We start from the raw sequence: 13,134 nt of genomic DNA, 5'->3' as shown, positions 1-13,134 counted from the left end.
ATATGATATATAAATATATATTATATATATATATTATATATATATAATATATATATATAATATATACATATATATGCAAAAAACACACACACACCACAACACACACACACACACACACCACACACACACACACCAAAACATACACACACACACACACACACACACACCACACACACAACACAACCACCACAACATAATATGTATGTATAAAATATTATATAGATAGATATAATATATATAATATTATAATATTATAGTGTGTTGTTGTGTGTGTGTGTGTGTTGTGTGTGTACATACATACATACATATATATATTATATATATATATATATATATATAATTTATATATAGATATATATATATAAATATTATATATAAAATATAAAATATATTTTATATATAGTATATATATATATAATAAGTATTATATGTACATATCCCACACATACACCAACACCCCACACACACACAAAACACACAACACACACACACAAAACCCACACCCACCCAACACACAACACACCACACACACACACACACACACACACACATATATATATATATATATTATATATATATATATATAAAATATATATATTATATATTATGATATATATATATATATATTATATATGGTGTGTGTAGTATATATATATATATATATATATATATGATATATATATTTATATCAAATATATATAATATATATATATATGTGTGTGTGTGTGTGTGTGTGTGGTGTGTGTTGGTGTGTGTGTGTTGTTTGTGTGGTGTGTGTTTTTGTGGGTGTGGTGTGTGTGTGTTTTGGTGTGTGTGTGTGTTTTAAAACAATATACCCCACACCACATATATGTATTTTATACATAAATTTTGTATTTTTACATATAATGTTTTTCCTTACATATGAAATTAATAAATATATATAAATTATATAATATATATATAATATATATATATAAAAATTAAAATATACATGCATTATTTATCAATCTTATATATTTTTATATATATATTATATTATATATATTTTAAAATATAATAATTAAAATACATATATATATATAATATACAAATATATATTTTATATAAATATATATAAAATAGATATGTGTGTTTTTTATATATTAATATATTTTATATTATTATTTATAATTATTTTAATAATTTTTTTAAAAGATATTTTAGATATATGTATGTAAAAATAGACTATATGTAAATTGTGTTTTTGTATATGTATTTTTAAAACTAATTAATTTTATATATATATATTTTTATATTTTAAAATATTTTATATTGTGTGGTGTGTGTGTTTTAGTGGATGTGGGGTGTGGTTTGTGTGTGGGGTGTGTTTTGGGTGTGTGGGTGTGTGTTGTGTGTGTGTGTGTGTTTTGTGTGTGTGTTTTGTGTGTGCGTTTTGGTTTGGGGTTGTGTTTTGTGTGTGTGTGGGTGGGGTTGTGTGGGTGGTGTTTGTTTTGTGTGGGGTGTGGTGTTTTTGGGGGGTTTTGTGTTGTTGTTATATATAATTTTTTTAAAAAATATATATATATATAAAATTTTATATATTTTACATATATATGTTTTTATAAACCTTTTGCTAACATATGCCCCAAAACACCCACAAAACACAACATACACACACACACACCCCAAAACCCACCCCACAGTTTTGGTGTGGGGTGTATGTACAAAAAAGAATAGTTTAATTTTATAAAAATAGGGCTTTAAAAAAAATTTTACAATACATAATGTGATTTTTAAAATTTTACTTTTAAATTTTTACGGGACAACACCCCCACCACCACCCCCACAAAAACAAAAAATTAAATATATATTATTTTATATATTTTAATATATATATATATATTAAAATATATAGTATATATAAAATTTTATATATATATATATATAAATATATAAAATTAATATATTTATATGTATGGGGTTGTGTGTGTGGGGGGTGGGTGTGGGGTGGGGGCCTAAAATAAAATATAATATACTAATATTTTAATAAAATAATATAATAAAATTTATATTAAATTTTAAATTAAAATTTTAAATAAACAATAATTTTAATATATAATTATATTATATAAATGAAATAATATATATTTATTTATTTATTTTTAATTTATATTTTATTTTTTATTTATTTTTTTAATTTTTGGGTTACATATTGTGTATATATATATATTATAATATATAAAATTATTAAAATATATATATATTTTATATAATATATTTTAAAACATAATATATATATTTTATAATATATATATATAATATATATATAATGAAATATATTTTTATATTGATGTTTAGGGAATATGCCCCTCTCTCCCCTTTTTACCCCTCTCTCTCTCTCTTTTTCTCCTCTCTTTTCCTCTCTCTCTGTATATTTTATATAAAAAAATATTATTTATTATATATATTTTTATATATAATATATATTTTATATTTGTGGGTGTGTTTGTGGTTTTGTGTTTTGTTGTGTGTGGGTGTGTTTTGTGTGTGTGTGTGTATTTTGTGTGGGTTTGGTGTGTGTTTTTTTTTGGGGGGTTTGGGGGTTGTGTGGTTTTGTGGGGGTGTGTGTGTGTTGTGTGTGTGTGTGTGGTGTGGTGTGGTGTGTGGGGTGTGTTTTGGGTGTGTGGGGGTTGTGTAGGTGTGAATATGTTTGTGGGCATTAAAAATTTTATTATATAATATATATATTAAAATTTATATATTATATTTAAATTCCCCAATATATATATATTAGTATAAAATATTATTATAAAAATATAGATATAATATTATATGATGGGTGGTGTGAAATAAAACATTTATTTATAATAATATATATATAATATATATATTTTTATTTTTATATATAATATATATATAATTAAAATATACAATATTAAATATATTTTATAATATAATTATTATATAATATAATATATATGATATTATATAAAATTAAAATATATGTTGAGGTATGTATGTATGTTAAATAAATATTTTTGTGTTATATATACATGTTAAAACATAATACATACATATATAAAATTTTAAAATATAATAAAATTAATATATAATATATATAAAACATAATTGTATGTAGGATTTTGAAATTTTATACAATTATGTAGAAAAAGGTATAAAAAAAAGAATAAATTTATTTTTTTAAACAATATGAAAAGAGGGTTTTCCCCCGTTTCGTTTATTCTTCATCAAAATTTTACACATTAAAATATAATCAAAAAACCGGGTTTTAAAATATTTTTTCTTTTACTTTTGGGGATTTTTCTTTCCTTTAAAAAACTTTTCTCCCATTTTCAAAATGGAATACTTTTTAAAAAAATATAATTTTTATAGTATATAATATAAAATTATAATAATATATTATATAAAATAATATTTATATACACCCCACACCCCCAAACACACCCCCACAAAACACACCCCCACACACATAAAATTTTAATAAAAATAAAATAAAAATATAAAAATTATAAATTATATAAAATATGTGTGTGTGTGTTGTTTTGGGTGGTGTGTTTTGGGGGTTTTGTGTGTGGGTGTGTGTGTGTGTGGTGGTGTGTGTGTGAAGATAATATAAAAATCTTTTATTATATATAAAGATAAAAAAGAAAATATATATAATATATAAATATTAAAAATATACACACAAAAAAAAGGAAAAAATTATATTAATATATAAAATAATATATTAATATAAAATTATTACAATAAACCCAACCCCACCACACCCCACAAAACATCTATAAAATTTAATATAATAATAAAAAATTTAAAAATTATAGATTAAAATATTAATTTTAGATATACATTTTTTACACAAAAAATAGATTATAATATAATATATATTTTATATATTAATATTTTATTTATATATGTATAGGGTTTTTATATATATATATTTTTATATAAATTTTATATTTTATATACATATATAATTTTATATAAAAATTTTATCCCCAAAACAAAATATAATATATATAAAAAATATTATATATATAAAATATTTTTAAATTTTATATATACATATAATTTTATTTATAAAATATAATATATATATAAGTTTAAAATTATAATATATTATAATATATATAAATACCTGATACAAAAAAAATATGTAGACAAAACATATATAACAACAAACAATTTTTTGTATATATACAAAAAGGGTATTATGTTTTTATTACATACAAAAATATTATATAAAAATTTTTATGTATACATACTATCTTTTATAAAACCAATATATAATAATAGGTAAACAAAAAAATATTATATATAAAATTTTAATATAATATTTTTAAAATATAAAAACAATATTAAAATTTTAAAATATATATATTTTATATATTATATTTGTGTGGTGTGTGTGTGGGTGTGGGGGTTGGGGTTTTGGGTGTTTTGTGTGTTTTGGGGTTTGTGTGTGGGGGGGGGTGTGTGCGTGGGGTGGGGGTGTTGTGGGGGTGTTGTGGGGTGTGTTTGTTGTGTTTATATGTGTGTGAATATTTTTTGGTTTATATGTATTTTTAAAATAAAATATGTGGTGTTTTTATGTGTATATATAACACATATTTTATAATATAAAATAAATATAAAATATATTAATATATATAAAATATATAAAACATAAAAAAGTATAGTTTATTTGTGCTTCTTTTTCTTCTTTATTCTCGGGAAAAATCTCATAAAAAATTTTTTTTTTTTCTGTTCCACGCATGTTCTCCACCTAACTAGAAAGATATTGTACAGTCAAAGAAGAGCATAAGGTGTAACCATGTGTTTCCGTTGAATCGATCACGTGTTCTCGTCCCCGTCACAGACAGTGCCAGATAAGGTGAAAAGAAACCGGTTCCCGTTTTCGGGGCCCCCACTCCTTGTCGGGCATTCCCCTTGTAAAGGGGGCCCCCCTTTCCCCCTTTGGCCCAAAAAAACGACACATCATGTTTTTTCCCCCTTTCCTTTTTCCTTCCTCCTTTCCTCCCTTCGCACCTCCGAACGCCCTTTGGAAGAGGGAGGGTTTCAGGGGGAGGTTTCCTATTTGGGTGCGGATAGCCTGGGGACTCGAGGGGATTTCCCGTTGGATGCTTAAAAGCAGGGGGGACCCCCTTTGGCCCCAAATCGGGGGTTTCGGCGTTCGAAACCCCGGGGAAAATGTGAGGCAGTTTTTTTTCGGGGGGACGGTGATCAAAAACATTTGGTATTTTTTTTTGGGGGGGAATTTAAAGGGCTGCAATAAGGAGCCCAGAAAATAGTTTTTTTTCATAGTTTTTGAAGCCCAGCATTTAGGATTGGGGTCAGAAATGCATATTTTTGGATTACTTTTTAGTCACCCAGTTTTTAAATTTTTAATTTTCCCAAATTATTTTTCAAAGGGGAAAAATTTTGGGGTTTTTATGTGATTCTGAAAAATTTTGAACCTTTTCGGGGTGTTTGGGAGGTAAAAAAATTTTCCCAAATAATTCTTAAATTTCAATAGATTACACTTTCCCAAATATTAAATTTCCATAAAAAAAAATTAAAACTATCGATGACCATTTGGGAATGCAAAAAAAAATTTTCAGAAAACCCCGTACATTATTGTGGTAATCCCTGTTTTACTAAAGAGGTATTTACTGCCCCACTATATTTACGGCAGTAAATTTAAAAAAATAAAAGCTGTATTTTTAATTTAAAAATGAATCATAAACATTAGATTTTTAGGGGGGTATTTAAGTTAAAAAAAAATTAAGTTAAAACCCGCTTTATTTTATTTTTGAAAACTAGAAAACTTTTGGGAAAATACATTTTTTAAAAAAAAATATATTGTTTTTAAAAGGGTATTATAAAATAAATAAGTTACAATGGGGGCATTTACTCCTGGAAAAAAAATCACTTGCCATTTCTATGAGTAAAAAAATAGGGTAAATTTAAATACGGGGCAGATATAAAAGGAAAAATGAACAGGTATTTAAAAACACATGAAATTTTTTATTTGTGAGTGTGACTTTTCTTCCCCTTTCTTTTTTATTTTTTTTCATCCATCATTTAATACATTTTGTGTGGTGTGTGTACGTTATATATAATATTATACATTTTTACATATACGTAAATTAAACCCCCAAAACACATATGTTTTCATTTTAATTTAGAAGGGGAGAATAGTATAGGATCCCATTTTTATAAATAATATATATATATATATTAATATATATATAAAATATATATATAATTTTAAAATATAATTTTTATATATATATATATATATATAATTATATATTTAATATAAAAATTTAATTTATATATTTTTATTTCCCTATGTAACCTTTATTAAAATAATTTGCTTGGGTGGGGAAAGTGGAAAATTTCAGGTTTTTTTGTAGTGTATGTTTTGTTTATTGTTTTATATGTAATTTTACATCTATTGTAAAAATACAATTATAATTTCATTTAAATTTTCCCTGTGTGTGGATGTGGGAAAGGGTTAAGTTTATATATATATATAATATATAAATAATATATTTATATTTAATATATATATATACAACCCCACACCACAACACATATTTAAAACAATATTTTTAAAAACCAACACACCCCAAAAAACATACCCACACACACACCACACACAAAACACACACAAAACACACACCCACACAACACCACACCACACAAACCCCCCACACACCCCCACACAAAACCCCCAAACATTTCATACACCAAAACATGGGGACCAAACAAACCCACACAACCATACATATACGTGTGTGATTGCATTGAAATGACTATGGATAATTACATACATCTGGGGCTTGTCTGGGTTTTTTAAAGGGTGCTTCAAAAAATGGGCATAAAAAGGGTTTAAACTCTTTAATAGAAAAATAGAAAAAGAAAATTTTTTCGTTTTCCTTTGGCAGCGGGCAAACCGTGGTCGCTGTACCTCCGGGGGTTCGCCGGGTTTTCCGCGTCCCCCCCGGCGTCGCCCCCGCCGCCCATGGCCCCCCTCCCTGGAGGGCAAAAAGCGGGCGCTAGGAGTCCCGCAGAGTAAGGGTCGGGTTTCCGGGTATGTCAGAAAACCCCTTTCCCGCCCCCGAGCAAAACACACACACACACACCACACAACAACCCCCACACACACACACACCCAAACCACACACCCCAAAACCCCAAAATATATATAAATTTTTATAAATAAAATATTTTATATATATATATATTTTATAATAATTTTAAAATTTTATAGATATATATAAAATATAAATTATTTTATATATATGGGACATTTACACCCTTTTTATATATATATTAAAATTTGTATATAATATAAAATTATATATTATAATATAATATATATTACATAATTTCTTTTATGTAAAATAAACCCAATTTCGTTTTATAGTTTTATTTATTTTTCCCCCCTGTTGGGCCTAGTATCCATCTGGATTTTATCCAGGTTTTAAAAATCTTTGGGGATATAGGACACGGTAGCCCCAAATAGGGGGCATCGGGGCTCAAGACTAGGGCGGGCCCGTTTGATTGGAGGGTTCGAGTCACCGGCCCGGCCCCGTTGGGTTCCCTTTGGGGGAAAGGGGAATTTTACCTGGGCCACCTAAACCCCCTGGGTGGGGCAAGCAAAAAAAAAGTCAAATGCCGGTCCCCAAAAAAAGGGTAAGGGGAGAGGGTTTGGGGGTCAGGGGAAAGGGGACCGGCCCCAAAAATATCTGCCGGGAATTTTGAAAAATGGGAAAACCCCCTATAGAAATGGAAAAAAAAGATAAGAAAAAAAAAATATCTTTCGGGAAAATAAAGTTTTGGGTGTGTGTGTGTGTTTTGGGGTGTGTGTGGGGTGTGGGTGTGTTTCGCCCCCGGTGTGTGTGTGTGTGGGGTGTGTTGTGGCGTGCTGTGTGTGTGGTGGGTTTTGGTGTGTTTTGGGGGGTGTGGGGTGTGGTGTGGGGTGTTGTGCGTGTGTTGTGTGTGGTGTGTGGCCGGGGGTGTGTGGGGGTGGGGTGCGTGCGTGTGTGTGGGGTTGTGCGTGTTGTGTTTTGTGGGTGTGTGTGCGGGGTTTCGTGTGTTTTGTGGGGGTGTTGCGTGTGGGGGTGGGGTTGGGTTGGGGTTTTTGTGTTTTGTTGTGTTGCGCGGTTGTGTGTTGTGGGGTGTGTGTTTTGGTTTTTGTGTGTGTGCGGGTGTGTGGGGTGTGGGTGTTGTGTGTGTCCGTGTTGGTGTGAGTGGGTTGGGGTGTGTGGGGTGTTGTTTTGCCCTGTGTGTGTGTGGTGTGTGGGGTGTGTGTGGCCGGGGTGGTTGGTGTGTGTGGGGTGCGTGTGTGGGGTTTTGGGGGTGTGCGTGTGTGTTAGTGTGTGTGTGGTGTGTGTGTGTGTGTGGGGTGTTTTGTTTTGTTTTTGTGTGCATTTCACTCCCCGGCCCCACTTTGGTGTGTATATATGTAAATTTTATAAGATATATATATATATAAAAATATAATATATAAAAAATACATACATATAAATTTTATATAATAATAATTTCTATTAGTTTATATATTATAATTTTATTTTTTTTTGGGTTTTTTTAAATAAAATTTAACTATAATTTTAATTATATATATATATATAAATATATTATATATTTATAATATAATATAATATATATATATATATATTTTAATATATATTTTTAATTTAAATATATAAAAATTTAGATATTATATATATAATATATATATTTTATTTTTATTCTAATTAATTTTTTAAAATATAATTTTATTAAAATTTTAAATTTTAATATAATTTTTATATATATAATTATATTTTAAAAAATTTATATTTATTTATAATAATATATATATATTTATACTATTATATTTTTAATTTTTAAAATTTTATAAAATATATATTAAAAATATATATATATCATATTTTTAAATTAATGTTTAATTTTTTTTTTCTTAGCTTTTTCCCCTTTTTTTTGTGGGCGGGGCGCCAAATTTTATTTTAAAGGGTTTTGGGGGAATTTTTAATTTTAAAGGCCGGATACCCCTTCCCGGGCGCCAAAACCCCCTCTATTTTGTAGCCCCGAGCTAGTACAGTGGGAAACGTGTTTGGCCTTTTCAAAACCCAGGGATCCCGGGGGTTTTGCCCCCCCCGCCCAGGGCCCCGAGAAGGGTTTCAATTGTCGTCCGGAAGGGGGTTTCTGCGGGGGTGGGGGACCAAGGGGGTAAAGGACTAGGGGTTTAGCCGAGTCAGCACCCGCTAAAAACAAGTGAGCGGGGTCGGGGATTTTGTTTGACCCCAGGCCGGGCTCCCTTTTTGGGAAAAGCCGGGGGAGGGCTAAATTCGGGATTTCGGGGTTTTTTTTCCTTTATCTATTTTCCCGGGCTTTGGGGGCGGCATGGGGCTTGGGGTGGCCTGCCCACCCCGGGGGGTAGGTAGGCAAAACGAGGTGAATTTCCTTGCCCAAAGGGGAAAAACGCGCCAGCCGGTGGGGCTAGAAAAAACCTCGAAAATCAGGGTTTGGGGCCCCCTCGGGACCCGGGCTTTGGGGTGTGTTTTGTATGCTTAAAAGCAACAAATTTTTTACAAAAACCCTTTCCCCCCAGTGGTGGGGCTCGTGGGGAAAAAGCTGCCCCCCACCCGGGGTCCTTATGGCAATCCTTTTTTTTGGGGGGAGGGCGGCGTTCTTTCAGCGAGTGGGACCCACGCCCCAAAACACCCGACCTTTGGGCATTAAGGGGAAATTCTGTACGGGTTTGTTCTTTAAGGAAGTCCTTTTTTTTTTTTCTCGTTTCCTTTTTTTAAAAAAAAAGGGACTCCAAGCAGAAATGGGGGAAATTTCTGAAGGGGAAAAAGGGGCAAACGGAAAGGGCCCATTTTTTTTTTTTGAAATGATTCATTTCTTCCCGGGGGAAAAACCCACTATTTGGGTCAGAGCCAAGGAGGTTTCGGGGCAGGGGGGCCCCCGATCAAATTTAAGGGTTTGCTAAAAACGTAAAATGGGCTTTTTATTCAATTTTTTCCCCACATGCATCCCCCCCACGCCTGCTTTTGAAGGGACCTTTATTTTGGGGGGTATTTTATTTATTTGCGCTTATGGGGAAAAATGTTTATGGATTGTAGTCGGGGGAAGGTGGGGTTTACGTAATAGCCAATAAGACTTAGCATGATAAGTGATAGAATCGTGATAGTCATTCGGGTTTTGCATTACGAACTCCCTCGACGGACTCAGGATTTGGCAGCATCGATTAGGGCCCTTTCCCAAAACCCCTGTTCCCTGATGAAAGGGCTTTAACCCACCGAGTTTCCCCAAATTTTGAGCGAACTGTACCCCGGGTTCCCGTTTAAAAAAAGGGGCGTCACAAAAGCATTACAGACAGGCAAAACTTCCGTAAAAACACAGGTGGATTGGTCCCAACCCCCTCCCCTAAAATTTTTTAAATTTTTTTTTCGTTTCCCTTTTTCCCTTTTTTTTTCTTTCTTTTTCTTTTTTTCTTTCCTATTCGCTTTCTTTTATTTTATTTTTATTTTAATTTCTTCTTTTTTCAATTTTTTTTCTTGTCTTTTCTTTCTGTCATTCATTTTTTTTCTTTTCTCATTACGAATTTGTATGGAGTCCACCCCCAAAACCCCCCAATATTTTTTCAGGGTTTAAAAGGTGAGGGCGGGGGGGTCGATAAGCCGGGTCTTATGATAAAACCCTTCGACTTAAAATTCCAAATTTATGATAATTTTTTGAATTAGCCACTGTAAAAATACTACATTTTTGGGGAGGCTCGGGAAAAAAACATTTTATCATTAAAAGTGAAATAAAAGGATAAAATTTTAAAGTAAACATATACATTCCCAAAATTTTTATTATTTGCCCAGACAAAAGGGGGAATAAAAGCTCTCGATGGTATTAAAGAAGTGACTGGCCCCGTGCCCAAAACCCCTGGGCGAAAAAAACCGCAGTTTTTCCCGGGGGGGATATCGCTGTCATGTAAGCAGAAAATCCGCAATCACTTACAATGAGAAATATACAGACACACACACACACAAAATATTTACTTTCCACACATACACGTCAATAAACCCCCGTTCATAAATCATTATGTAGAAACAGCAATAATTTTCTAGAATGAAATGAATGAATAAACATGATAAAGATAAACAAATTAATAATTCATCGAATAAAAAGACGAAGGGGAAATGTTTACTTAAGCAGAAATAACATGGCTTCGTTCTACCCTGCAGAAGTTTCTTAAGCATCATGTTGGCACTGCTGGTGACTGGCACTGCCGTTGACGTATTCTGCCGTTTCGCCAAATGGTCTGCCACCGGCACAGGTAACGCAGGATTGGTTACTGTCACTGTTATTGTCATTATCATTATCTTTATTGTTATCTCTTATCTTTTATCATTATTCTTGATTTTATTATTGGGATTGTTGTTAATAGTATCGTTATTATTGTTGTTATTATTACTTTTATTATCATTACTATTTCTATTTTTATTAATGTTGTTATTTTTATTATTATTATTATTTTATTATTATTATTATTATTATTATTATGTTGCTGTTGTTAATGATGTTATTATTATTATTATTATTATTATTATTATTATTATTATTATTATTATTATTATTATTATTATTATTATTATTACTATCATCATCATCATCATCATCACCATCATCACCATCATCATCATCATCATCAACAACAACATGATTAATATTATCATTATAATTATTATTATAATTATCGACATTATTATTACTTCTACTATTATACTCAGTAGTAGCAGTGTACCAGTGTGTAAGGCTAGTGACCTCCACCTGCACGAAATTTGACAGATGGCTCTTGACTTTTAACATATGATTTAATTTTGTTTCTTAATTGAATCATTTGGAACGTGTAGCATATACTGTTGTTCTCTGTAAATAGTTCTATTTTGGCTACGAGACTTCTCCCTCTGTGTGTGTGTGTGTGTGTGTATGTGTGTGTGTGTGTGTGTGTGTGTGTGTGTGTGTGTGTGTGTGTACATATATATTATGGCTATCGTTTCCGACAGGCGTCCGGTTCCTGCTGCCCTTCTCCGTGTACACCAACTTAGAGAAAATGTTTCACATAACAACGGAGTCTCGACCCGGGTTAATCACCTGTCTCACCGGAATGAGGTGCGTTTTCGGTGTGTTTTACCTGAATCTGATCATTTGTATCTTTGCCATGCCAATCAATAAATCTTCGAAATGTACCATTTTCACACACAGACACGCGCACACACACAACACACGCACACGCACACGCACACGTACACGCACACGAACAGACACACACACGTAATTTTTTGTCCACTTTTCGACAGGGTCTTGTCGATGAGCTGGGTAATCCTTGGGCATCAATATATCTTCGATATTTTAGTCTCTTACAACTACCTTCACATAAAAAAGGTACGCAATTGATTTTTTTCTTCTTTTTTGTGGAATATGGAAATGCAACAATACTTTTTTTTTTAGAATCTGTTGGTAAAAAGAAGCTCACGTAAGCATTTTTCTCTCACCTGCTTTCCGTTCCGTTGGGGAATACGGATTACTTTTTAGCGCTACATGGAATACGTCATTTACTGTCTTTTATTTTTGTTCATATTTATAGCAGTCATCTTTTTTATCTTTACGTATCACATTTTCCATTAATAGTCCATCAGCTAGGCTTACGAGACAAGAATGAAGTTCTCATATTTCTTCGCATTTGACATCCTTTGCTTAGCTGAATATGTAGTCAAATACCAGTCAAGAAGTACCCACTAAGTTTCAACTGATCTTAATAGTCCATATGGCAGAATCCATACCGAAAAAAATATTCCTTGGCATTCTACAGTAGCTTTGTTTGTAACCAACGTTCGCGTCGTCTGCTAAGCCCACCATCTCTCGGGATCGTAGCGTTTCTGCGCCACACACAAAAATACAGTATCGCGCTACATGCCGTACCGTTGAATTTGTAAGCTTCGTAACGCTACGAAGTGCCCAACGGAACGCAGGGCTTGTCGAAGTCCGTTCCGAATGACCTCTTCCGCAGTGGACAAGCGGACTGCTCTTTCAAGTCATCTTCAACGCCACGGTGAGCACGGACTCCTTTTTATTCCTGTCGGGGCTCCTGGTGAGCTACGG

At 31.6% G+C, this 13,134-nt stretch overlaps 1 protein-coding gene across 1 annotated transcript in view; it reads left to right on the top strand.

Annotated features, from left to right (window-relative positions):
* Positions 1-11,213: 11,213 nt before the first annotated feature.
* The window catches only part of LOC119583206, a 2,105-nt gene continuing 184 nt past the window's right edge, over positions 11,214-13,134 (top strand). Inside the window, exons 1-4 of the mRNA XM_037931684.1 lie at positions 11,214-11,308; positions 12,039-12,144; positions 12,333-12,417; positions 13,043-13,134. The exon at positions 13,043-13,134 is cut by the window's right edge and continues 69 nt beyond it. Of these exons, the coding sequence (XP_037787612.1) occupies positions 11,289-11,308; positions 12,039-12,144; positions 12,333-12,417; positions 13,043-13,134 (303 nt within the window). The 5' untranslated portion in view covers positions 11,214-11,288. The remainder of the gene's footprint in view (positions 11,309-12,038; positions 12,145-12,332; positions 12,418-13,042) is intronic.

This window comes from Penaeus monodon, chromosome 17, assembly GCF_015228065.2.
Source record: "Penaeus monodon isolate SGIC_2016 chromosome 17, NSTDA_Pmon_1, whole genome shotgun sequence".
NCBI classification, from domain to species: Eukaryota; Metazoa; Arthropoda; class Malacostraca; order Decapoda; family Penaeidae; genus Penaeus; species Penaeus monodon.
Note: the sequence above shows the minus strand (reverse complement) of the source record. Positions and strands in the feature narration are given on the sequence as shown.